Below are 27,324 nucleotides of genomic sequence, written 5' to 3'. Positions count from 1 at the left end.
AGGGCTCATTCCCGAGCGCCCTCGCGTGCGTGCCTCTGAAGGCAGAGTCGTCGAGCTCGGCTGGCCGGGAGGCCACGGGAGAAGCCTGGCCTCCTCATGCCGTTGGCTTCGCCCCTCAGCTGCACACACCAGATCCCCAGCAGGCAGCTCTCAGCGAAGGTCCCTTCCCTGCACCTGCTTCCTAAAGAGGGTGCTTATCTAAAACACAGGTGACTGCCAAGGAAATACGGTCATCGCAGGGACTGCACCAAGCCTGGACTCCGAGTTTGTAGAGGTGCTGTCATCTGCTCCCAGCCTGGCCGTCTTCTAACTCCACGACGTTTGGGACAATACCCCAAGCTGGCCCGCCAGAGGGAAAGGGCCCTTAGCAGCATAAATACAACGCTACTCAGAAACAAGAGCGCATACAGTAAGTATCGTATCAACTCACACTAACCAACAGCCACGTGCTGTCCTGGGGGAGGGGGGCCGTGATCACACCTCCCAGGAAGTGCATCACACCACACACGGGAGCAAACGCGGAGTGGGGCGCGGTGGCCATCCCGAGGATGACCGCTGTCCATCTTTCTCTGGGATGGCCACGCTCTCTGACTGGATCCCTACCACTCCATCGAGGAAGTGGTCAGGGCACAGGACACGGGGCATGTGCAGGACCAGGTGGCCGGAGTCCAGCGGGGGCTGGGATCTGAGTTCACAGTCTGCTCAGGACTGAAGTCATGGATTTGCTTACACTGGGACAAGCTCGGGAACTCATGTTCTCTGCACACACAGGCATTTCTGGGCACAGAGGCCCTTGTGAAAACACAAGCATTTCTGCACACAGAAGCATTTGTGCACACGCAGGCACTTGAGCACACACAGGCATTTGCGCAAACGCAGGCCTTTCTGCACACACAGGCATTTCTGAACGGTCAGATATGGCCCAGATGTGACCCACTAAATAATTGAAACACAAACATTCAGTAATACATTACACTAATAGGTCATTTTCAAGTTCCTTTGAAAGTTGGATTAAGACAAGTAAGTGTATGACATGTTACCCTCAGCTTCCGGCTCTGCTTCCGGACCAGCTTGCCATGCTGAATGAAGTGCACCGGACACTGGTTCATGGCATTATCTGCCTTGTGACGAAGCCAGTCTTCATAACCCTGAAAAGACACACCCCAAGTTAGCTGCACAAACACAAACATGTGTTCCACAGGGTCTGCTGGACACACCATTTGCCCACCATACTTTGAGTGGCTCTGTGTTTGTGAATTTAGAACTTTGGCCAAAGTCTTTGTAACTACACATTTGTGACACGATCTGTGACATATCCTCCAGACAAATTCTTAAAACGTCTGAGTCAAAAAGCTGAGCAGGGCCTTCAGGCTTCTGCAGTGACACTAAGTCCCACAATGACTGGATTGGTTCCACGGCACAGATAATGGTGTCTTCCCACCACGCTCTCCCCTACATAACGCTGTACACCCCCGAAAGCCAATGGAATAGGCCTGAAATAGACGGATATTGTTTTCAAACCTGTATTTCCAGATCACTGTCATATGAGACACAGGATAAGCTAACAGTAACTCGAGTACTCTCCACAGTTATGTTCTAAAAAAAACAAGTTCAGGTCTTCTCATGGTGAGATCTGGACTCCCAGTGGAACAACTCAGGGCCCCCTGGACACACAGACAGACAGACACAGAGACAGACAGAGACACAGACACACAGACAGACAGACACAGACACAGACACACACACACACACCAGGGTAACATGAGCCTGTCCATATCTGTTAGAATCTAGAGCCAATCATGTCAGTGTCTCTACACTACTACTTTTGACTGAGGGCTACACTCACTCCATGTCTATGCGACAATATGTCAGGTAAAGCCAAGTGCTGGTAGCTCACACCTGTGACATATAGCTACTTGGAAAGCCGAGATTAGTAGTACTGTAGTTTGAGGCCAGCTTGGGCAGAAAAACAAAAAAAGTGTGAGAAAACTATCTCAACCAAGACCGGGATTGGCACTGCCTGTCATCCTGGCTACTGGAAGCCTAACCTCGGTGAACGGTGCCCAGGAAACAAGACCCTAGCTCAAAAATAATCAGCAGAAAGTAACGCTGAATCAGGAGGGTCGTGGTGCCAGCAACCATGGGTGGAAAGGTCTGTGACTCCATCTCTATGGAGGGAAGCTTATAAGAAGGGAGACCCTGGCCTAAAAGTAACCAGCAAAAGTCAGGGGTGGAAGTGTGGCTCAACAGTGAAACACCAGCCTGCCAAGCACAAGGCCCTAAGAACTGAGTTAAAAGCTGGCGTTCTGTGACGTACCCAGATGACTCAAGTGAAAAACGACCTGAAATTCCAACTTACAGGGTAAGTGGTTTGTATGTAGTAAGCAAGGGCCTCCTACCAAGAACCTATGACAATTCTGCAAGCGACGGGACTCATCCACGGGAAGACAAAACACAACTTAACATGGATGAAGAATTGAAGACATTCCTTACACAGGACATTGTTTACTTTAGCACAGGCTCATTCCTAATAGGGGACGTCATTCTAACGCGGGACATCACTCATAACTAAGACTAGCCATGACCTGGATAAACTGGAGGAGGCTATGCTCTGTTACAAGCTGTAGGAGCGGGTTCTAGGAGGGACAGTGCAGGCCACGGGACTCTGCTGTGTCTCTGACCCGTGACTGTCTCTAGTTGGCTCAGGAGACAGAGACATTTTCTTCTCACACTCAGAAAGTACCAAACTAGTGAGCAGCTCTCTGATTTTAACGCAAGCACCAATCCAAAGCAATTGCAAAACAAATCTCTACAATCCCATTAACTTTTCTATGACCCAGACTGCATGCCCTGAGTGGAAGGCCTGCTTGCGGCCACGTGACACGGCTGGCACCTGCCTCCCTGCAGTCTGTGAGCTTCTTACCTGCTTGATGGCGGTGACAGTGATGACAAAGAAGAGTGGGAGCCCGCTAGTCACTGGACTTGTGGGTGTGTCGATGATCAACTGCAGTGAGGAGAGAGCAAAACGCCCGTCAGCGACTTTGCCAGCCCGAGGGCGGGTACCACAGCCACCTCTCGCTGCTTCTGCTTAAGTCAGTCCCTCTGCTGGCTCCCTGTCTTGCTGCAGCGAGGGAAGCCCCTTAAGAGCTGTGTCAAGACAACCAGGTTTAGCACGTGGCAGAGACCCAAGTCCGACGCCCTGATACATTGAACTCATGACGCGCCCGCTCAGCGTGATCTACCTCGTGGGTCTTGTCTCAGAGAGCGGGCTGAACGACTGCAGACGAGGGGCCTCGAGTCCCTGGCCTTTTAATTAGCAACCCGTATGGTGATCGGCTCAGAATTCAATGTCACTTATTTCGACATACATTTGAAAACTAGGACTGCCTTACCTGCACCAGAAAGATGATGAGAAAATAAAAGTTGGCTATTCTCCTGAATTGTTCAAATAAGTTCTTGGGAATGAAGTTCCAAAATGTGTACTGTAGAGAAGAAAAGCAAGAGAAGGTCACGTGGAGCCTTCTTTCAGGCAGTGCTCTTCCAGAGGACAGTGAGCAGTGCTGGACTGCAGAGGAATTTCAGTTTTAGACACAAATTCTTGATTTCTGGCATTTTATCTGTGTTAACTCCCCAAAGCAAACTTCTTTAACAGAAGGTACATTCCAAAACTACGTAAGTAAATTACCTGACTCTCAAGGATTCAAGATAAAGTAAGTGCAAAGTAGCTCCTCTCTTAAAAGAACAGTAATCTCTTAACAGGTGTGACCTGGATCAGCTACCTTTTATTCTTCATACATTTACAAAATGGAAATAACTTGGGCCCCACTCCAGGAAGCCATCCTTAGTCCCCTTACCCAGAGAACGACTTCCCACTCACGGATTAACTGAAACACCTCCCCCAAACCTCTAGAATGCATTATTCAGTAACCAAGGCACAGCAACAGAAAAATGTTCCATCTTTTTTTTACCTACAGCCATGGGGGTCTAGGAGCCCTTCAACATGATCTTAGGCTCTACAAGAGGAGGCTGGCAATGTTGGGAACTGCCAGCTTCTCTCTACGTGTGCACGGTTTACGGTTTCCATAGGAGGAAGTCCTAACACGCATGACATAAAGTATCACCTTCTACATTCTTCTAAATGCAGATCAAGTTTATTCACCAGAAATGAACCTTCAACAAAGGAGCGTGTGTGTGTGAGAACAAAGGGGACTATGTGCAGAGGCTGGAGGACAAGGGAAGGCTGGGGGCGTTACGGTACAGAGAATCAAATCTGCACAGGTTACTGTGTGTGGAAAGCCCTCCAGTGGGGCTTTCCGTTGGTGGGCTCTGCATAAGTAGCCTAGTTCTGAGGTCCTAGGGGTGGCGCCACTGTCCACTGTGAGGCTGCACCTGGAGTAGAAGACATGAGCCAAGCCGGTCCCTCTCCGAGGCCCTTCAGCTCCACGACACGGGGTGCGCAAGAACAGCGGTGTGTAAAGCACACGTCCACACCCTCGCGGCTGTGTGCTACTGTTCTAGGACCCCTGAGTGTCAAATTCTAACACCTATCAGGCAGGGAACCAGGCTCACTGTGGAATTAAAAACCACTAATCTGTCCATTTGTTCTGAGCAAGCGCTGAAGGTCCCACCACGGTCATTCCCGGCAGCTCTGAATGTTTTACAGAGTAAATCGTACACAGTACCAGTGCTGACTTGTAATATCATACAAGAAGTAACGTCATCTTCTATAAGTACACAGATAACTGTAAAGGCGGGCCAAAATAAAACCAAACCAACATTTCACCATACATAGAGGAACTGGAAAACTGACCACGGCAAGCCAACTACACATTTTATCTTTGCTGAATGGTCACAGTCCGAGTATCTGCCTAGGCCAGTGGGCCATCCTGCAATGTCCTACCCCGATCTGCATTTGGGTATCAAGTGCTTCTACTCTGATATCATCAGCCAACTATTTAGCCTGGAAAAATTCTGGGTATCTAAGCCACGGCTGTTTCGTTGGAAAGGGAAGCTGAGGGTAGGAAGTGGAAAGGCCACAGACACGCTTACTGCACAGACGTCCAAGGCATTTGAGTCGTGAGACACGTCACCAAAGACTCGCCTCTAGGGTGCACAAGTACTGAGCTGGCACTGAGCGGGTGCCTACGGCCACCTGCCCCTTCGTAAGCCGATCTCGGGTATTCATGTTACCGGAGTGGAGCAGGACTTGTGGGAACCCCAGCCCTTCCCCTGTGGTCCCCCGCAGGACGAGGCCCCGGGAGAACGGGGAGCTGTGCCCTGCCAGCGAGGTCAGCACCAGGAGGCCTGGGAGATAGCTGTCTGAAATGGATCCAGTCCCATGGTGTGGGGGACTGTCTAGAGGAGCCAGGAGACGGGGCGCCGGCAGTGCAGCGAAGCCGAGTGTCACCTGAGGAGAGGAGGTGTCTCTCTCACGGTGACGGAGGCAGGGCACACGTGGGACTGCGAGGGCGTTGGGAGGAGGCACACCCACGCAGATGGGGCGCGCGGGGGGCTGCAGAGGAACTCTGGGCTGGGGCGCTGCCGCTGAGGGCTGCCCATCCCGAGCCTGTCAAGCCCCTGCTGCTCTACTTGGGAATAAGTAGGGTGGCGTCCTGGGGTTATTCTGGAACTCAGAGCAAATTCTGAACATGAACGTCATTCATACAATATCAGCCAATAAATCCCTCCCTACATGTGCACACCAGTCGAGGCCACGCCCTATTTCCTAATCATTTAAAGTGATTCAGCTTTCTCTGAGGCACAGAATGACAGCACAGATGCAGCTGGCATTTAGTTCTACAACCCTCTCAGGGCAGAGCAGGGCCTCGAGCCCGTGGGGTCTGTGCTGCCCAGTGTAACTTTTCACGGGGGAGCAGCTACCCACGCCCCTCCGCCCTCACGGGTGCCCCAGGGGGGGCACCGCACACGGCCGGCGTGGGGCGAGGGCTCGGGAGATCATTTCTTCTGTGAGACACCGACTCCTCTGAAGGGGAAGCAGACCCCGGCCAGTCACCGGGCAACGGGGCCCGCACGGTGCCACCCGGCGGCGCTGGATGCGAGGAGAGGGCCTCGCACGACAGCGTTCCACACCGTGGGTCCCGCTGGAGGAAACCCAACAAGTTGGGCGTTAGGGCACTCGAGGACTCCAACTCGTCACAGAAAACTTCCTCTCAACAAAACGCGCATATTCTCCACATCTGACGTAAACGCGTGCCTCACACAACCTGAGCTGTGAGTTAAGCAAAAGCTCTCCAAGGCCAGGCCAGCACCAGCTGAGCTCCAGCACCCGCCCCGCCCCGCCCCGCCCGCCCGCCCGAGGGCCTGCCGTCCTTCCCGGATCTGTCAGCACACCTGTCCCCCGTGCCTTCCGGGCATCCTTGGCGCCACCTCTCCTCTCTGAAGGGTGAGCGGTGCTCAGCTCTCAGGCATGCTGAGAGCCCACTGGAGGCTGAGATCAGAGCTGTTCAAGGACCCCGCTGATGCCCAGCCTGGCCGCCCAGGCCACTTGTGGAAAGGGGTTGTTGACTTAGTTCAATTGGTTCCTGGTATGAAGGGCTCACGAGGAGAGATGGTTTTCTGTACTTCCTGCACAACCAGCCACAGGTCTCCTTTACCAGAAAGTTACAAGGCCTTCGGCTCAGGATCCCCAGGGAGCCAGAAAGGCCTCTCAGGGTCATTAATGAAAAGCCACTCCTTGCAAAGAATCTGGTAAGAAACCCAGAAAAGTGATAGACTGGCCTCAAGTGACTCACAAAGCGGGGGGGGGGGGGGGGGGGGGGGGGGGCAGGGGGATATATGCCTGGACAACAAGGGAGTGCCTGTAAGAAGCAAATCGCTCTTCCGTTCCCCACCTTGCGCATCAGGGAATGCTGCAGTGTCCCCCAAAGCCTACACAGAACTTTTGATGACAACAAAGAGCCATTACGTGGAGGGGACATGGGACCTGGGACTGGGAAGGAGAAGGCTCTGGGGCGAGGGCAGGGCCAGGCCGCGCACACACTCCACACGGAGGACAGCGGCACCCAGCACAGCGCTGTGTATCCTGTACGCATGTGCACGGCCTGCTCCTGCTCCGGGATCCTGTCCCTCCATGAGCTCTGGGCCTCCACGTGTGCACCTGGGACAAATGCTGACTTTAAGAAACCCTTCCAGGAGGTTTTGGGATGTTTCCTGACGCCCTACAGGACAGTGAGAGGCACTGGAGCACAGACACAGTGTGAGTTACTTCCAAGTATCTCAGATTAAAAACAGGTTGGAGAGGGCTTGTGTTTGGATGTGAATTTCCTGTTCAGTTTATTTCTTCTTCACTTACCAAGCTTGGGTGACGACAGAGGACATCCCTTTGGTTGGAATTTTGTTTGGGGGCATGCTTTTCGAGATTACACAGAGTGTTTCTAGATTAAAGCTGCTGTTGGGCTGGAGACATGGCTCAGGTGGTAGAGCACCAGCCAATGAGCAAGAGAGCCAGATACAAAGTGTGAGTCCTGGTCTTGGGCAAGAAGGATGAAAGCTATTGTAGGCTTTTACATGTTACAATCTAAATAGCCATAAAAACGAATAGAAATGACGATGACCATTTCTGACACACACAGGATGCTGGAAGTTCACAGAAAGCATATGGCAAGTGCACCACAGGTCTGTATCCAGGAAACTCTTCCCAATGGACAGAGAAGGAGAGGAACCTGGGAGGGGACAGAGAAGGGGAGGCTCTGGGGAGTGGATGGAGAAGGGGAAGGACCTGGGGAGTGGATAGAGAAGGGGAGGCTCTGGGGAGTGGATGGAGAAGGGGAGACTCTGGAGAGTGGATGGAGAAGGGGAAGGACCTGGGGAGTGGATGGAGAAGGGGAAGGACCTGGGGAGTGGATGGAGAAGGGGAAGGACCTGGGGAGTGGATGGAGAAGGGGAAGGACCTGGGGAGTGGACGGAGAAGGGGAAGGACCTGGGGAGTGGACGGAGAAGGGGAAGGACCTGGGGAGTGGATGGAGAAGGGGAAGGACCTGGGGAGTGGATGGAGAAGGGGAAGGACCTGGGGAGTGGATGGAGAAGGGGAAGGACCTGGGGAGTGGATGGAGAAGGGGAAGGACCTGGGGAGTGGATGGAGAAGGGGAGGCTCTGGGGAGTGGATAGAGAAGGGGAGGCTCTGGGGAGTGGATAGAGAAGGGGAAGGACCTGGGGAGTGGATGGAGAAGGGGAAGGACCTGGGGAGTGGATGGAGAAGGGGAAGGACCTGGGGAGTGGATGGAGAAGGGGAGGCTCTGGGGAGTGGATGGAGAAGGGGAAGGACCTGGGGAGTGGATGGAGAAGGGGAAGGACCTGGGGAGTGGATGGAGAAGGGGAAGGACCTGGGGAGTGGATGGAGAAGGGGTGCCTCTGGGGAGTGGATGGAGAAGGCAAGGTCCTGCTGAGCCTCTGCGACTCTGCTTGGGAACAGAGTAGCATGTTAATAGCACTGGGAACTCTATGGCTGCTCAGAAAATGCAGAACTGAGGACAGACTACCTTGGAGGAGACGATTCTGTTGTCAGGGTATCTCTGTGGAATGTAGGCCTCTGCCCCGGGAGGGGGCTCCTTGTGTCCCACGTAGATGGTCCGGCTGTCCACCCAGTTCTCTTCTCCTGCACACTGCGGAGGGAAGAGCAGTGTCAGTGTGCGCCTCGGAGCCCACCCTGTGAGTCCCCTCCAGCCCCCGCCCGGTACCGAGTATTAAACCGAAGGCTCGGCCCGTGGAAGTGGAACACATGGCTGCTCTTGAGACTTTCCAATGGCCTGAGTGTTCCGTTGCCAAAATGATTGCTTCCCTGGCCCTGCCCCAAGTGGACAGCTGATACCAGGAGTGTCCATCTGCGCCCAGGGAGAGGCCCCGGGTCTTACAAAAGCTGGGGCTTTGTTTTGACAGAGCAGTGTGGATGTGTTAGACATACATGCAGCAGCAAAACCTGAGGGCTTCTGGGAGAGACAAGATGATTTTAAGAGGTGTCACATGACATGCGAAAGAAACTTGAAACTCAGAACCACCGGAGCTCAGGCACCGCTGTTCAATAACCAGGCTTTCCTGGGATGAGAAAGCGAGGCAGAGCTGGGCGTTAGAGGCAGGAAGTCCCTTAGGCTCACACCCACCCACAGGCCACGGCCGTGTGCAACGCAGTGACGTGGGCCACACCAAGCCCCTCTCAGAGCCACACACGTCATGGTCGGGGCCCTGCACTCCCTGCGGGCCGGTGACCTACGGGGGTGCGGCCCTGCTACCCCAGAAGAGGGGGCGCCTCACTCGGCTCTCAAGACGCATCTGAGGCAGCAGCAACGAACGCAAAGGCAGTGGCCTGGCCCGCAGAGGTGCTGCTTCCTGCCGGCTGCCCTTTGCGGCTTGGGAGAACTGTCCCGTCCACAGCCGACAGCCCACAGAAGGAGCCACTGGGTGGAGACGCCACTGCGTGTCTGCTCACGGCTGCGCACCTCACCGGGCTCCCTCTGGGGGCTTTATTTCTACCATTAGCCCCTCTACTCATCTATCTGACTGCTTTCTGAGGACAGAGGCCCCTCCTGCTGGGCCCGCACGACACACTGGGGGTACGCAAACGTCTGAGTCCACTTCCTATGGGAGGGCTGAGCTCTGCACACCTGTCTGTACTAACTGAGAAAGGCCAGCTCAACCCCTGTGAATTGCAGCCGGGTTCTCAGCAAAGACAAGGGACGTCACCTCCAGGGCCACCGAGGCTCCTCGGCTCCTGGGGGCCATCGCACCCAGTCCTGGCTCTGTGCCACCCGGAAGGAACCAGGTCCGCTTCCCTGTGCAGGACCTGGGCTGGGCTCCTCGGAGGGAGTTCCTCCACCGTGCCTGCCGCCCTCCGCACAGCCCACTCGTGCCGGGAGGCCCCGAGTGCAAAGTGACCCCAAACTTCCTCGAAGAAGCTCACAACCCAAAGCCCTGAGCGCCCTCTCCCTCAGAAGGCAACCAGACTCACCCCTCATCCGAGGAGGGGACCGCATTATAATCAAACAGAAGGAGGAAAGCATGGGCCTGCCTTTCCACACACACTGCCCCTCTCGGAGACCTTTGCTCTTCATTTGCCAGGCCATGTCAGGACTTCGGGGCGGCCGTGAGCTCCCCAGGCTACCACTGCCCCAGGCTTTGAGAGGTGCCTGGTGGGGGAGCAGGCCCCAACCGGCCAACGCCAGCCAGAGGCAGTTTAACGCTCACCGTCAGATAGACGCTCATTATGAAGCAACTCAAGCATGACAACTTCATGCCACTTTAAATAAGAAATGTAGGATTGACTTCGGAGAGACAAGTTTAGATTATAAACTGCCCACCAGCAAGAAGCAGGGTTTGTCTCAAACCTTAAAACAAAACCCCGCTTGAGAACGGACTAGATGCACATTGGATGCAGGGGGAGCCCTGCACGAGAAAGCCACGTTCAGCTGCCCACCGAGCCCCGTGGCTCCTCACCGCCACGCGGTGGCCTGCGTGCACACACGGTGATTATTCCTATGCTTTCTTCCCCCTTTGGGGGGCATAACAGGCGTCCACGGGCAATCTGGTAACTACAAGCACTCCTAGCTTGCTGCTGCCTTCCCCTGGCCTCCGAGGAAACGGCTATCTGGAGCCACGTGAACGACAGCACCTTCTCAGGCTTCCAAGCAAGTTCTAGAAACCTAGGGAGGAAGCTCTTCCAGGAGGGGAACCACTCAGGGATGCGGACAGGCAGCAGATAAAAGGCTCTGCAGCCCCAGAAATAGTTCCTTACCTATCGATGCCTGGGCACGTGATAAATTACTTCATCTAAAAAATGAGTCCACTGTCCATTGGCCAAACTGCAAGACGAGCCTTGATGGGGCCCGTGACCACATCCCACAGCGGAACTGAACACAAGCTGCAGCTTGCAGGAACTTCCTCGCTACCAGCCATCACACCTCCTGAGCCTCTGTGCCCGGAGGCCCTGCATCCTGCTACAGCACACGCACCAAGGAGAGCCGCCATGATGCCGACCAGAGGGCCCTCCCCTCCCCTCCCCTCCGCAGGAGGCTCGCCTGCCTATGAACAGAGCAGAGGTGTGAGGGAGACGCTGGCAGTGTGGCGTGCGCACGCACACACACACACACACACACACACACACACACACACGACTGCAAAAGGCACAAGGAGAGAAGGAGGGGGCCCTGCGGGGAGCCACACCTCCGTGCGCCTCGGGTCTCCCCTGCAGGCATCAGAGCGCAGTGGAGGGAAGCCCCAGGAGAGCCGTCTGTAGCTAAGGGAGAGGGGCTGGGCTGGGCCAAAGGGTGGGCACAGGAGCAGGCAGGGCGGGGAGGGGAGCGGGCAGGAAGGGGGAGGGCAGGGTGGTAGAAGCCCGTCCCGGGCACTCTGGAGACTGGGTACCCACGGTTGTCCTGACACCCCACTCGGGACAGGGGGTTTATAAGGTGAAACAGGAGCTACGGAGACAGTGCCACTGTGGCCACCCCGACCCAAGTGGGGTGCTCCTCTGGGCGAGGCAACTCTCGGTGTGACGGAGCTGCGGACGCATCGGGGTGACGATGAACTCCTGCTCTCCTCGCCTCCGGGCAAGGAGCTGCCGCGGCTCCTAGAAAACCTGACGGGCTTCCTTCCTTCCTTTAACTAGAGCTTGGAGTCGTCTCCCTCCCACAGAGAGGGCCAGCAGACCTGCGGGCCACCACGCAGCGCAGTTTCCACGTGGGCAGCGGGCTCGCGCGGCCAGGCCCGAGCAGCACCGTGACCGTGCCGTCCTCTCGGCGCCCGCGCCCGTCCGGGGCGGCCATGTGACCGGGCCCACGATGACTGATTCTTCGAGTACTGAGGGGAGCACCTCCGTGATTCTGGCGGACGGAACAAGAGGGTGCCCGGTGGACAAGGCCTCGGAGACCCGTGAGCTTCACCACACGAGGGAGCCAGGCCCTGCCCGCACTCTCGCGTCCGTGCGAGGCCTGAGCAGCCGGGGGGGCGGACGGGACGGTGGAGGGGCGCGCTCTGACGCAGTCACACGGACGGGGCGCCACCGCAGTCCAGGCCGTGGGACCGGGCGCCTCCGTGCAGGAAGGCACCCCGTGGTTGGGGGAGGACAGCTGACCTTCCCTAGCTGTACCCGGCTGGCAGCGGGGACCCCAAACACCCTGACCATCTTCTGCCCAGTGCAGGCAGCCGAGGCTGTGGGTGGAAGTCTGTCTTCCCTCGAGGTCTGGCCTCCGCCCCTGACCACGAAGGACAGGCCGCACGTTAAGTTCTTCCACGCAGACTGGAGGAGGGCATTATGAAATAACAGACACAGAAAGCTAGTTTACAACAAGCCACCAAGACTTCACAAATGTTAACACTTCTGCCCTATTTGTATCAGATGAACAGTTTCATGGAAGTAAATTCAAAATATATGTTTTTAAAGACATTCCGGAGTATTCGCCTCCTCCTTTTTAAAAATGCAGAGCGCCAGAGCGCAGTAGCTCGTGCCTGGGGTCGCAGCTCCTCGGGAGGCTGAGGTAGAGAGGACCGTGGCTTCAAGACAACCCTGGCAAAAAGTCCTTGAGATTCTAGGTCCACAAAAAGGCGAGTTGTGGTGGCTGAGGTCTGTCATTTCAGCCATGACAAAAAGCCTAAGTAAGAGGATCAAGGTCCAGGCTGGCCTGGGCAAAACCAAGGCCCAATCTCCAAGTGAACCAGAGCAAAATGGTCCGAAGGTATGGCTCCAATGGAACAGCACCTGCCTAGCAAGTGTGAATGAAGCTCCGGGTTCAACACTGCTCCCCATAAACCTTGAGCAGCAAATGAAGAGAAGATGCAGCGGCCTACTGCTGCCATCGTCCCTGAACACCTTGGTTCCTGAGAGAGCAAACCACCACCCTGCTGGGCCTGGCGGGGCGCGAGCGTCAGGGGCCAACCCCACTCTCCACCCTCTACCCGGCTGACCCTATCAGCCAGGAAAAGGCAACCTCCTCCTGGAGCCCGCAGAGGGCTGCTGGGGACAACCAACTACCATCCAGGGGCAGCTCCTCGGTGGCACTGCAGAAAGCCACTGGGCACAAAGGAATCCTCACAAACCAGCAAGTCCTGTTCTCCTGGCAGAGGACCCGTCCACTCCTCGCCAGCACAGAGCACTGAGCTCAGGGCTTCACACTTGCTAGACGCTGGAGCGACATCCCCAGTCCTTTCTGCCCTGTGGTCTTGTACTTGCCAGCCTCGCGACCCCAGGTGGCTGTGACTACAGGTGTGCACCACTGAGCCCGGGTGAGACTCACTCTCCTAACACTCCTTCCCACTGCACCAATGTGTGCTTTCCTCCTTTCCTTTTCATCTTCCAAACACTAGGTTTCCTCTTTCATATATATTCATTTTCATGGCTGGATAAGTCATGGTTTGACTTCTTCTTAATACTATCTTTTAGAATTTAGAGACACTGCATAAGTTGGAGCTCTACCACCAAGTGAAGGCTGAGTCAACCTTGAGACTTGAAAGATCCTATCAGAGCTTTGGCTGAAGCACCGAGGAGGAGACTCTACAGTGCAGCCCATACCAGCAGACCCAGGAATGTTCCAGAATACATAAAAACCAAAGCCACTCCATCAGGTGACTTATCACCCTGTTTCCACATCAAAAACTGGAAGGAGCAGAAAGGATGTGCATGCCTATGTGTATATACATGTGTGTGTGTGAAAAAGAGTGTATGTGCATATGACTGTGTATGTGTGTGTGCCACTTATCAACGTGTGTATGTATGTAGAAGAGTGTATATGTGCACGTATATGAGTGTGCATACAACTCGTCAACACGGATGAGTATATGGGTAAGTGCATCCATATATAACTGCTCATGTGTCTAAGTGTGTACACACCATCTTGCACACGTATGTGTGAGTGTGTGTACAACTCATCGTCTTTCTGATGAACTGTAATCACTTCCCTTCGGGACATCACTGTACTTGAGGCCCGGAGGGAAGGGAGAGCCTGGAGCTGTTTGGCCAGGTGGGGCCCACCGAGGATCCATCTTGAAGCCACCGAGACCCTCGGGGTGAACCTCTCTTGGCTAACAGGGCCGATCCCACAGCTCATCCTGGAAAGGGAAAGGATGCGGAGAAGACAGGCACAGGCTCTGAGGTTCTCCGACGGGGCTGATGCCCTTGGGGTGGGCAGAGCGAGGCTGGTGGACACGCTTTCCCGCGCGGGCACCCTTGGGATGATGGTTCTCCCACTGAGTCTGAGCATACTAAAACGCGTTTCCACAGGTGCCACTCTGGCAGAGGGGCTCTGAGTGGCCTGCTCCAAGCACACAGCACGCCCAAGACCCACCTGAGGAAGTCCACCGAGGTGAGAATGGTCTTGCCCAGGTGCACAGGGTCAGAGCCCGGCCCGTGTCTAAGTGGGCACATTCCTCTAGATCACAGAGACCACACACTTGCACCTGAGACCCCTACTCCGAGGGAGCACCTTCCTCTAGACCACACGTGCCACACACTTGCAGCTGAGATCCCTGTGCCAAGCCACACCCCACCTCCACCCCCAGCTAGCACAGCACCCCAGGAAGGAAGATGCCTTCCATCACGGGTCCACAGGCCGTAGCAGTGGGCAGTGGAATGCTGCTGCTCAGCCGGTTTGACAACAGAGCGGAAGGAAGGTTTGGACAGAAGAGGTTGGCACACTGATACAGACCTACCCGGAAATCAAGGTCTTTAAACCTTTCCACTGAGGCCTGAGGCAAAAAACAACTCTTTTACAACTGAGATTCCGGCCCCACGCATAGCTCTGGGGATACCAGACCTGGGGTGCTGGCCTCTAACTCCTGTCTGGCTTCCATTCTGCCCTGTTGGTTCTCCACTAACGAAGTGGACTGGGGCCGCGGGAGAAAGCCTTAGCTGACACTGTCTGTCCTCCGAGTCTTCGCTTGCTTGATGGGGTGGCCTGGTGCACGGAAGCTGAGACCCTAAGTGACTGTCTCAAGCAGCTTCCGGAAGGGGTCTCCATTCCCGCCAAGAACTATCATCCCCCTTTTCTCATCTCCAGACCCCTCCTCTCATGTCTCAAGGGTGTCACCAGGGGTGGGGTGGGAGGCGGAATAGTCAGGAAGTCGGCTCTTCCGCATGGCCCGCCCAGAGCCACAGGCACCACAGCTTTGACTTGGGGGACCGAGAAGACAGGAGACACAGGAGCCAGCAGTTCTGAAATAGAACGTCTTGGGACCACAGCCAAGTAAGACTGGCTCATAAACATTCTATTAGAAAACAAAATCACAATGTTTGGGCCCTGTTCCTTGTACAAGGCCTTTGACCTGGAAGTGCTTGGTCCTCGGTGCCATTCTTGGATATGTTTTGTCCTCCCTCCAGATGGAGAGTTCTGGATCCTCTCCGCAGCTGAGAGATGAGCGGCACCTGAACCTGAGCAGACCTGAGTCTCCCTCTACTGCTTTCTGCAGCTGAGAGATGAGCGGCACCTGAACCTGAGCAGACCTGAGTCTCCCTCTACTGCTTGGTGTGTAGCCACTACCTGCTCACAGACAGCACTGGGGCTGCAGGTAGGGCAATGGCTGGCGCCAGGCGGATGTGTGTGGTCATCCTCCCTCAGTCAGGGCGTGTGTGTGTGTGTGTGTGTGTGTGTGTGTGTGTGTGTGTGTGCAGGTGTCCTCTCTCAGCCAGGGCAGGTGTGTGTGTGTGTGTGTGTGTGTGTGTGTGCAGGTGTCCTCTCTCAGCCAGGGCAGGTGTGTGTGTGTGTGTGTGTGTGTGTGTGTGTGTGCAGGTGTCCTCTCTCAGCCAGGGCAGGTGTGTGTGTGTGTGTGTGCAGGTGTCCTCTCTCAGCCAGGGCAGGTGTGTGTGTGTGTGTGTGTGTGTGCAGGTGTCCTCTCTCAGCCAGGGCAGGTGTGTGTGTGTGTGTGTGTGTGCAGGTGTCCTCTCTCAGCCAGGGCAGGTATGTGTGTGTGTGTATGATGATCCTCAGGGTGTGTGTGTGTGTGTGTGTGTGTGTGTGATGATCCTCAGGGTGTGGGTGTGTGCAGGTGATCCTCCCTCAGTCGGGGTGTGTGTGTGGTCCTCCTCCCTCACCAGGTGGGGGGAGTGGGGTTCTCAAGCAGCTGTTAATTCAGAGCTGTAGGACGGGGATGGGTGGGGGCCAGGTTCCAAAGCCTGCTGTCTTGCTTTCTGGGCACTGGTTGAGAAGGGGACTGTTGCCTGTGTAGGAGACGGATCAGTTAACCACCACGATGCCCACTTGCCCAACACCAAGGAGCAGGCCACGGTGTGGGGAATGCTAGGCCCTGACTGCAGAGGCCCCTCCAGCTAAGCAGTTACAGCCTGCAGCTCTGTTCTGCAAAACACAGAGTAGGTTAGAAAACATGAAGATTATGTGCTGGTTGTATGACTCAGTAAATAAATCAAAATCCCTGAGTTGCCCTGGGCAGGGGGGGGGGGGGGCCTTGAATTTAGGGCCTGGGCACTGTTCCTGAACTTTTTTCACTTAAGGCTAGCACTCTACCACTTGAGCTTTGGCTCCACTTCCAGCTTTATGCTGGTTAACAGGAGACAGGAGTCTCATGGACTTTCTTGTCTGGGCTAGCCTTGACCTGTGATCTTCAGATCTCAGCCTCCTAGTAGCCAGGTTACAGGAAGGAGCCACCAGCACCTGCTCCTGAGCCGTACCCTTGAGACCTGTGGCTCTCAGGACACGCAGGTCTCCCCTCAACGAAGGTCTTGTCCCCTCCTGTGGGGATTAAAACACAGCCATTATTCTCCTCTGCCAAGGAAGCTCCAGTTCCTTGGCTCCACCCTGTTCTCCATCTTCTAAGCTTCCCACCTCTTCTTCTTCCCACCTCTCCCAGGGAAACATAGCACAGTTCTGAACATACTGTGGGAATGATTCCCTCAGGCTTCAGGCAAACACACACTGCTTTCAAACCTTTGTTTTCAACACGTTATTTCAGAATGGTTAGAACAGCTCTAGTGTCTGCTGGGGGCCAAGACACTGGGAAGAAGACGGATGAATTGAGGCCACAGGCGGGGAAGGCCACGCGGAGCAGCCACCCCCCACTCCAGCCAACAGGCGACACCAGGCACGTGCACGGCCCCCTCTGCCCGACGAGTGGGCAAGACCACTCCACAGTCAAGATTCCGCCAGGAAATACCGCCAGCCGCCACGGCAGGCCTGACCATCCACAGCCCCGGCTGAGCTTACAGAGAAGGACCAAGGGCAAGGCAAGCTTGAAGTGAGAAGCTGGAAACCAGTCTCAGGGCCCATGCGGGTTGCCTAATGGAAGTTTTACATTTCAGCTGAAACAAGCAAAACCCACTAACCGAATTACCCTGTGGGGACAGAACAAGCATGTCACTGAGCCTCAATTACAGGTCAATTTGAGAGGCAGTGACTCCTGGGACAACGTTCAAATGTACAGGCATCCGATGGCAGAGCCAGTCTCCGTGAGGTGTCTGCTTGGAGCTCTAAGTTCCTGCCTGACGGGTCGGTGTGGTTGAAGACAAGAGTCCAGCCTTCCGAACCCGCTCAGTCTCCGCCAATGCTCAGGCCCCTGGGCCTCGCCCCCTCTGCCGGAGTCCAGCCGGGGTCTGGGGCCATCCTCCATGCCTGCCTGAGGCGACCCTCATTCCCAAGCCTCCCAAGGCTGGCTGGGGAACAGATAACCCAGTGTTGCTACACCGGAGCCCGAGGGAGGCTGTGGGGCGAGGCCTGCCCCCACCCCCACCCCGCAGGCCTCGTCTATCAATCTTTCCAGGGGGAGGCCTGGGGCTACTCGTGGCCAAGGACAGGGGACGCCCGAGGGTGAAGCGGGCCCCGCAAGCCTGCATGCACCCGGCAGACATCTGCTGCCGTACAGCATCCACGCTGATTCGCCACCGTCGACAGGCGTGCCTGGGTCTGTCTCCTTTGCCTAGGAATCTTGGGCATCTGTGAGGCCATGATGGCATTTCTGGCTCAGGAAGGTATTTTTAAACACAGATCGTTTCGATCCCAAAAGTACGTTGATCCGGCCCAGTCACTGGAAATCAATCAACACTGGCTGACCTGAGCCATCGTTTACCGGATCCAGAACTGGGATGAAACATGAATCGTAACCACAGATGACTTCAGCCCTCTCCGGGCTGCCTCAGCCCTGAAGCTGGGAAGGCACACTGGGCTCCCACGGTTCCAGGACTGGGGCAAGCAGGACGGATGGGGAAGAGCCCGCATGCGCGGCGGATAGGGAAGAACTGGCACAGGACACGCTCTCTGCGAATCAGGCCACGCAGCACGGGTCCAAATGGCCACAGTGGCACCTGATTCCCCGTGTGGTGACCGAAATCTCCCCACTGTGCACAGCAGAAGCAGCAGCGGCTGGCAGCTCCGGCCTGGCTTCCCTGGGAAGCAGGCAAAGGCAGGAGGGAAATGGCTAGCAGAACTAGTTTTCACCCAGCCTCTCATAGTGGAGTTTACTTTTCTTTTTGGCAGTACTGGATTTGAACTCAGAGCCTTGTGCTTGCTTAAAAACAGCTCTACTACTGGGCTGGGGATATAGCCTAGTGGCAAGAGTGCCTGCCTCGGATACACGAGGCCCTAGGTTCAATTCCCCAGCACCACATATACAGAAAACGGCTAGAAACGGCGCTGTGGCTCAAGTGGCGGAGTGCTAGCCTTGAGCGGGAAGAAGCCAGGGACAGTGCTCAGGCCCTGAGTCCAAGGCCCAGGACTGGCCAAAAAAAAAAAAAAAAAAAAAAAAAAACAGCTCTACTACTTAGTCCCTTTCTGCTTTACTTCTTTTTCAGATAGTTTATTTTGTCTTTCCCCTGAGGTTAGCCTGGGGGTAGTGATGCGCTAGCTAGAACTTCCTATACAGCTGAGATTAAAGGCATGTACCATCATACATGGCTTGTTTGATTCAATGAGGTCTAACTTTTTTTTTTTTTTGCCAGTCCATACATAGGACCCGAACTCAGGGCCTGAGCACTATCCCTGGCTTCTTTTTGCTCAAGGCTAGCACTCTGCCACTTGAGCCACAGCGCCACCTCTGGCTTTTTATATGTATGTGGTGCTGGGGAATCGAACCCAGGGCCTCATGTATGCGAGGCGAGCGCTCTACCACTCGGCCACCTTCCCAGCCCCAAGCTCTACCTTTTTTGCCAGGACGAGCCTGGGATCACCAGAGCTGGCAGTTCCCCTGAGGAGCTGGGCTTACAGGAAATGAGCCATTGCATCTGGCCCAGAGTGACCGGAGACACCACCACACGCTTAATGCTCGCCCAAACAGACAGGGACAACCTGGAAGTTAGCAACTCCCCGTCATCCATGCTGCGTCGTCCTGAAGCGATGGCATGAACGCATGCTGAAATACGCTACCCACTGCCTCCACAGATGTGTTACACACACACACACACACACACACACACACACACACACACACACACACACACACACGGCCATGATCACAGAGTCTGGGAGTATTGCTTCACTCTGCTGAGCATCAGGCCCCTGGGCGTGAGGAGTGGAGATGGTCACAGTGTCACCTTCAAAGCCAGGCTGCCCCCCTTCCCAGCCTTGGGAGAGACTTCAGCTGGACACTGGACAGAGAGGAAGATGCAGCGTCAAGCCAGGGGGCCCAAGCTCTAGCCCTGGGTGCTGCTCCTGCTGTTCGCCCTGCGAGCCCTCGGTGCTTCAGCCTCCAGCAAAGCCCATGGTCCTCAATCTCACAGGGTGGCACCATGACCGCAGTGTCTCTTGGGAACAGGGCTGGAACCCAGGTCGGTGCTGGGGGTGCCCAAGCACATTGTGGCCAGCCAGCAACAGGTGACCCGCAAGCTGCCCAGGTTGGACGTGGACTGCAGTGCTTCTCTATGAGGAGGAGAAAGGCCAAGGGCTTAGAGGAGGGGGGCTGCAGTCAGTGCCCCTGCCTTCCTGGCTCACAAACCCACCCCCAGCCATGTCACTGACCACCCCCACACCCCCACATCATAATGGAAGCAGACTCAAGTCCCAGGCATCTCCCACCAGTGCGCCACAGCAGAACACAGTCCAGAGAGAAGCTGGCACAGAGCAGGGACATCCCGAGGGTGCTAAGTTCCACCCAGTGCAGGACAAATGCCCCACACCAAGTACCCAGACCAGGGTCCTCCACGCCACTGCCTGAAACCGCCACCGTGGGCAGGTGAGGAAACCAGCCCGCTTCTACGGTTTCACCCACGACTGAGTCTCCCCTTTTGAGAACCAATTAGCCAGAAAACCAAGCAAATGTATCTCAATTCACAAACAAAAACATGTGAGTCTACATGTGGGCTTTTAAAAAGCTAGAATTATGTACCTTTCAACGGCACTGTAGGCTTATTTGCGAAATATTGAATATATATGTAATGAAGGCACACGCAAAGTTCTGAGTCAGTAATTACAACACACTGTTTAGTGAAAACACTGACAAACTGGGTACCAACATACACAGAACCACCAGAAACCACCGTTCAGCTGGCCATGGGCTCAGGAATAAGCTTCCTGTGGTCTGTGCAAATTCCTGAAACTTCCAGTCTCAGACTCCACCCAGGAGACGCTAGCTCACTAGAGCCGGGCTGGGCCTCAGCTGCACATCACCACCGACCGAGAGGTCCACGAAGCCACTGGGGGCCACGGGCCCAGCACAGGCCCCCCCCCCGCACACAGCTCTCACGGGGGGAGGGGGCTGTGATGACAGCGGCAGGGCAAACACCACCTTGGGAGGCTGAATGAGGGGCAGAGCTAGCTACAAGGATGCAGGATGGTGAGAAACAGAACAGCAAAGCGTTCAGAGGAAGGGAGGAAACCGCAGGCCAGAGCTGAGAGGGCCAGAAGCCAGTGCCAAGCTGGGGTAGAGAGGAAGAAAAGCCTGGAAGGCCAGGCCAGCCCTTGGCGATGACGGAGCAAAGGGCACAGGCCTTTCTCGAGCGGTGCACCAGAGATTTCTACGGCAGTCCCAACGCTCTGCATTCCCGACAGCAGGTTCCGGCACGGCCTGGACGCGGATCACATTACATCCACGGCTTATCCTTCTCTGCCTTTAAAAAGGCAGCAAGACTGAACCGACCCTTCACAGGAGGGCACAGGAGGGCGCCCGCTCTGCGGGGACTGCAGACGCACACTTCACCGTGTCTACTTCTCCTCCATACAACTGCGAGCCCGCTGAAGGAAGCATCGGCTTACAGGCCCATCTTCCTTCCGTGCACGCACACGCCTCTCGATCCAGCCCTGAGACCCAGATGCTCGCTGCGCCCCAGGCGTGCAGGACAGTGGGGCTCACGGATGAACCCTCTACCCAGGATCACGCCCAAACAAAGAGACACCACGGCGGTTCTCTGCCGGTGCACACTACTCTACCTCCACGGGCATGCATGCAGTCGGACCTACAAGGGGCGAATTTCTGACACCAACGCTTGTGGGGAGAGAAGTCTCCGCGTGGCCTCACGCTGAAAGAGGCTGGGGAACTGGAACGGGGCGAATCCTGGGGGCAGTGGGCACAGTTGGTTTGTTCTGGTTTGGTTTGGGGGTTTTGTTTTTGTTTTTGGCAGCCCAGGGTTTGAACCCGGGCTTCTCACAAGCGCTCACGGCGCTGTGCCACGCCTCCAGCCATCTCTTGCACGGGTATTCTGAGACAGAATCTTGCTTCTCACCCAGGCACGCACCGGGAGCTCAATCACCTACGTGTGGCTTCTGGCCACGGCTGGGTGACAGGCCCAGGCCACCCCATCCAGCTGCTTCCACGGAGACAAGTCTGCGTGTAGACTTCTGCCCAGGCTGGTCTAAACGGGTGGCAGGGTGGCCCTCCCAATCCCAGCCTCCCACGGAGACCCTAGACTTTTATTTATGAGAAAGGTGTACAGGAAACTTGGCTCTCCAGAATGCCAGGCTCATTCACGTGTACTTTCGCAAAGCCGGCTACTGAGAACCACTTAGGAACTCTTGAGGTTAAGCAAACGGCCATGAGGGTATTTCAGGGAAAACTTCCAGACTGACCAGAATCACGGAACTTTGGGGACACGGGGGGAGCCCCGCGCCCCATGGCTGGGGCCTCCACACAGCCCTTCCTTAGGCAGTTTCCTTCAGAGTTCAGAGGACCATTGCCACGCATAATCGTGTCAGAGCGATGCACCACGCCCACCCCGGCTCCTCAGGATTGTGCGTGGCCACTGAGCCACCCAGGCCCTGCACACCCACACATCGCGTGACGGGAGGAAAGCAGGGTCGGGACCTGCTGCTGCTGCACAGGGGTCAGTGAGCACACCGGAGGCGGGCGGGCCGAGGGGTGCAGAGGCCCTACCCACCGGTGCTGGCCAGACACAGAGCATAGCAAGCGGAGCCACACTAAGCTGGCCTTGGCTGGACCCCGAGATAACATGGCCATCTCTACCCTTGCCCCTCCCGAGTGGTGGATGTCTACGGCAATGACATGTCTGCAAAGCCTACGGGGACTTCCCCAAAATCCACATTCATGTGCCAACACTGCCCTGAGGTGCCTTCAGCTGGGGGTCAATGCCCAGACCACCCCTTCAGAACAGGAGGGTCAACGGGGGGGGGGGGGGGCAATGCCTAAACCAGCCCTTCAGAACAGGAGGGTCAACTGAGGGGGGCAATGCCCAAACCACTCCTTCAGAACAGGAGGGTCACTGATAGCAGGGGAGAGGGACACACTGGGGGGGGGGGGGCGGTTCCCACCCATCCACTAATGAAGTAACCTGTGTTCTTGCTTCACTAGGATCAGCACCAAAAAATGTTGCTGAGTCGTTCTTATCCGGTTAATGCAATGATTCCCAGGTGAATGGCTGGCCTGGGGTTTGAGCTGGGGTCACAGGTCCCAACAAGTGACCATGTGTTCTCTTGAAGCTGGTGACTCACCATGGAAGTGTAACAGAATGTTTCTTCCAGTGTTTGAAGTTCACTTAAAAATTCCACTGTCGCCTTCATTCTCTACGCTGTTTCTTAATCCTAACTGTGCCACACAAACGTACTCAGAGGAATACCAATCAGACGAGAAGAGGGGCCAAGGGGGTGGTGAGGGGCTGAGAGCAGGGCAGGCGGTGTGCGGGCTCTCCAGCCAGAGGCTGCGGTGAGGCCACCTCTCCCAGGCACAGGTGTCCCCAAGTCCCAGAGGCTGCACAGCAACTCACCTCCTCCGGGCCACGAGCGGGTCCGGCTGCCCACCAGCCCCCCTCCACCCTCTTCCACTGCTCCCAGGTGGCACTGCCCCGCAAGTGGAGCACGGTGTGGCTCTGCGGCAGGCTCTTTGTCAAGCTGTCCTGGGACAACCGGAGAGGCCAAAGAGAGAGAGCAGCAACAGCCAGACACAGTGCAGAGGAGAGAGGGAGAAGCAACAGCCAGACACAGTGCAGAGGAGAGAGGGAGAAGCAACAGCCAGACACACTGCAGAGAGAGGGAGAAGCAACAGCCAGACACACTGCAGAGGAGAGAGGGAGTCGCAGCAACAACCAGACACACTGCAGAGGAGAGAGAGAGAAGCAACAACCAGACACACTGCAGAGGAGGGAGGGAGAAGCAGCAACAACCAGACACAATGCAGAGGAGAGAGGGAAACGCAGCAACAACCACACACACTGCAGAGGAGAGAGGGAGTCGCAGCAACAACCAGACACACTGCAAAGGAGAGAGAGAGAAGCAACAGCCAGACACACGGCAGAGGAGAGAGGGAGAAGCAACAGCCAGACACAGTGCAGAGGAGAGAGGGAGACGCAGCAACAACCACACACACTGCAGAGGAGAGAGGGAGACGCAGCAACAACCAGACACACTGCAGAGGAGAGAGGGAAACGCAGCAACAACCACACACACTGCAGAGGAGGGAGGGAGTTGCAGCAACAACCAGACACACTGCAGAGGAGAGAGGGAGACGCAACAACCAGACACACTGCAGAGGAGAGAGGGAAACGCAGCAACAACCACACACACTGCAGAGGAGAGAGAGAGAAGCAGCAACAACCAGACACACTGCAGAGAGAGGGAGGGGGAAGCAGCAACAACCAGACACACTGCAGAGGAGGGAGGGAGAAGCAGCAACAACCAGACACACTGCAGAGGAGAGAGGGAAACGCAGCAACAACCACACACACTGCAGAGGAGAGAGAGAGTCGCAGCAACAACCACACACACTGCAGAGGAGAGGGAGTCGCAGCAACAACCACACACACTGCAAAGGAGAGAGAGAGAAGCAACAACCAGACACACTGCAGAGGAGAGAGGGAGAAGCAGCAACAACCACACACACTGCAGAGGAGAGAGGGAGAAGCAGCAACAACCAGACACACTGCAGAGAGAGGGAGGGGGAAGCAGCAACAACCAGACACACTGCAGAGGAGGGAGGGAGAAGCAGCAACAACCAGACACACTGCAGAGGAGAGAGGGAAACGCAGCAACAACCACACACACTGCAGAGGAGAGAGGGAGACGCAGCCAACAACCAGACACACTGCAGAGGAGAGAGGGATAAGCAACAGCCAGACACACTGCAGAGGAGAAAGGGAAACGCAGCAACAACCACACACACTGCAGAGAGGGAGACGCAGCCAACAACCAGACACACTGCAGAGAGGGAGACGCAGCCAACAACCAGACACACTGCAGAGGAGAGAGGGAGTCGCAGCAACAACCAGACACACTGCAGAGAGAGGGAGGGAGAAGCAGCAACAACCACACACACTGCAGAGAGGGAGACGCAGCAACAACCAGACACACTGCAGAGGAGAGAGGGAGTCGCAGCAACAACCAGACACACTGCAAAGGAGAGAGAGAGAAGCAACAACCAGACACACTGCAGAGGAGAGAGGGAGACGCAGCAACAACCAGACACACTCAGAGGAGAGAGAGAGAAGCAACAACCAGACACACTGCAAAGGAGAGAGGGAGAAGCAGCAACAACCAGACACACTGCAGAGGAGAGAGGGAAACGCAGCAACAACCACACACACTGCAGAGGAGAGAGGGAAACGCAGCAACAACCACACACACTGCAGAGGAGGGAGGGAGTCGCAGCAACAACCAGACACACTGCAGAGGAGAGAGGGAGTCGCAGCAACAACCAGACACACTGCAAAGGAGAGAGAGAGAAGCAACAACCAGACACACTGCAGAGGAGGGAGGGAGACGCAGCAACAACCAGACACACTGCAGAGGAGAGAGGGAAACGCAGCAACAACCACACACACTGCAGAGGAGGGAGGGAGTCGCAGCAACAACCAGACACACTGCAGAGAGGGAGACGCAGCAACAACCAGACACACTGCAGAGGAGAGAGGGAGAAGCAGCAACAACCACACACACTGCAGAGAGAGGGAGACGCAGCAACAACCAGACACACTGCAGAGGAGAGAGAGATAAGCAACAGCCAGACACACTGCAGAGGAGAGAGGGAGAAGCAGCAACCAGACACATTACAGACAAGAGACAGAAGGAGCAACAATCAGACAGCACCGGCACTATAGATTAGAGGAGGGAGGAAAAAGCAGCAACTATTGACACACTGTAGATAAAGGAGAAGAAGCAACAACCAGACACATACTGTAGACAAAAGAGGGAGAAGGAAGCAGCCACGATCAGAGTAAATGAGAGGGAAGAAGCTGTCCACTGGCCAGACACACTTTGGGGGCAGAAACTATCCAGGCCACTCACAGGCCTAACGAGCCAGCTGGAGAGCAAACCTGCCTGCAGGGTGGAGGGAGGCCAGGTCAGCCTGGGGAAGGACGGGTCTGGCTTGCTCCGGTGACTGGGGCCACATCCGTCTGGCAAGCTCGTGGGTGGCCGGGGAGAACCAGGCCGGGCATGATGCCGTTGACCACTCAGCCTTCTGAGGACAGGATCACAGTCAGCTTCTCCCGGCCCTTCTCCCGGCCCTCAGCACGGACAGATTCCAAGTCAGATGGAGATGGCCAGCCAGAAGACTCTCCAAAACAGCGGTTCGGCCGGAGCCCTCTTCCCATGGCTGGGGACGCGTGGGCCTCGAGCTCACAAAGCTAGAACCTGTGACACTGGCAGAGGAAGCGACCTCTGCAGCGAGGCCGCCTGGGCAGGTGACGGGGCAGCAGGACCAGGGCCTCTCAAAGCGAAGGTCGGGAAAGGCTCCCACGTCTCTCCCGGTACCTGCACACGGTGCAGGTGTCTAAAAATGTGTCTGTCCTAACTCTAAAGCCAGTTCGGACCTGGCAATCGTGAAGTGGCCCAGCCAGGAGGCTGGAATGGACAGACACAAAAGGAGCCTCACCTGACACCAGCAGGGTAGACACAGGAGGAGGGCAGCGACAATGAGGACCAGGTAGGCAAGGAGACACAGTATCCTACGCGACGTCACCATGAACAGCTACCACTGCACAGACGCCCCTGCACCTTCCCAGCCCCATCTAGACCATGGCCCCACACAGACACCCCCACTCCACACGGCACATGCTCCTGAACGTGCCCCTGCGGGTCGTATGCCTCGTCTCCTGTCTGCTGGCACAGTCCAGACAAAACGTACAACATCCCCACGTAGTACCCAGCAGCGCCTGGAACTGGCGGTACCTGGAGTGGATGCAGCACGTGCACATGGAGATTGCTGTCGGGAAGAGAGGAAGCTTCCATGCTACCAGATCCCTGAAGTGGGAGGTACGGTGGCCACACAGGCCGCCACAAACGACCTCGCGGCGTTTCCAGGGCAAAGAAAGGAAAGGCGAGTGGGCAGAGGACCAGCAGGCCTGGTTAACTCAGCACGGGCTCGGGTTCTGTCCTGGGTTAGAGGAGGGCAGTGGTCAGAAGAGAACCCATGGAGGCCTGGTGGCTCGAAGCGGCAGTGGCTGAGAGCCCTGTGGGGTGGGGTGGGGTGGGCTCTGGATTGGTGGCTGAGAGCCCTGTGGGGTGGGGTGGGGTGGGCTCTGGATTGGTGGCTGAGAGCCCTGTGGGGTGGGGTGGGTGGGCTCTGGGTTGGTGGCTGAGAGCCCTGTGGGGTGGGGTGGGGTGGGCTCTGGATTGGTGGCTGAGAGCCCTGTGGGGTGGGGTGGGTGGGCTCTGGATTGGTGGCTGAGAGCCCTGTGGGGTGGGGTGGGTGGGCTCTGGATTGGTGGCTGAGAGCCCTGTGGGGTGGGGTGGGTGGGCTCTGGGTTGGTGGCTGAGAGCCCTGTGGGGTGGGGTGGGGTGGGCTCTGGATTGGTGGCTGAGAGCCCTGTGGGGTGGGGTGGGCTCTGGATTGGTGGCTGAGAGCCCTGTGGGGTGGGGTGGGCTCTGGATTGGTGGCTGAGAGCCCTGTGGGGTGGGGTGGGCTCCGGACTGGTGGGCTTGTGTGAAAGGCCCGCTAGCAGAGCTCCCTCCCTCCAGGAATTTGCTGTCCTGAGCCGCAAGCAGCTCCTCCTGCCCCCACCAT

General features: G+C 56.3%; 1 protein-coding gene across 1 annotated transcript in view; it reads right to left on the bottom strand.

The window, feature by feature from the left end:
• Positions 1-26,283, bottom strand: part of LOC125345514 (phospholipid-transporting ATPase IH-like) — a 75,659-nt gene extending 49,376 nt beyond the window's left edge. The window contains exons 1-6 of the mRNA XM_048337645.1: positions 26,271-26,283; positions 25,923-26,072; positions 8,499-8,665; positions 3,393-3,482; positions 2,924-3,004; positions 1,041-1,148 (exon numbers count right to left, since the gene is read on the bottom strand). Coding sequence (XP_048193602.1) covers positions 1,041-1,148; positions 2,924-3,004; positions 3,393-3,482; positions 8,499-8,665; positions 25,923-26,072; positions 26,271-26,283 — 609 coding nt within the window. The remainder of the gene's footprint in view (positions 1-1,040; positions 1,149-2,923; positions 3,005-3,392; positions 3,483-8,498; positions 8,666-25,922; positions 26,073-26,270) is intronic.
• Between the last annotated feature and the right edge of the window lie 1,041 nt (positions 26,284-27,324).

The sequence above is a fragment of the Perognathus longimembris genome, unplaced genomic scaffold (assembly GCF_023159225.1).
Source record: "Perognathus longimembris pacificus isolate PPM17 unplaced genomic scaffold, ASM2315922v1 HiC_scaffold_5797, whole genome shotgun sequence".
In the NCBI taxonomy this organism is placed as follows: domain Eukaryota; kingdom Metazoa; phylum Chordata; class Mammalia; order Rodentia; family Heteromyidae; genus Perognathus; species Perognathus longimembris.
Note: the sequence above shows the minus strand (reverse complement) of the source record. Positions and strands in the feature narration are given on the sequence as shown.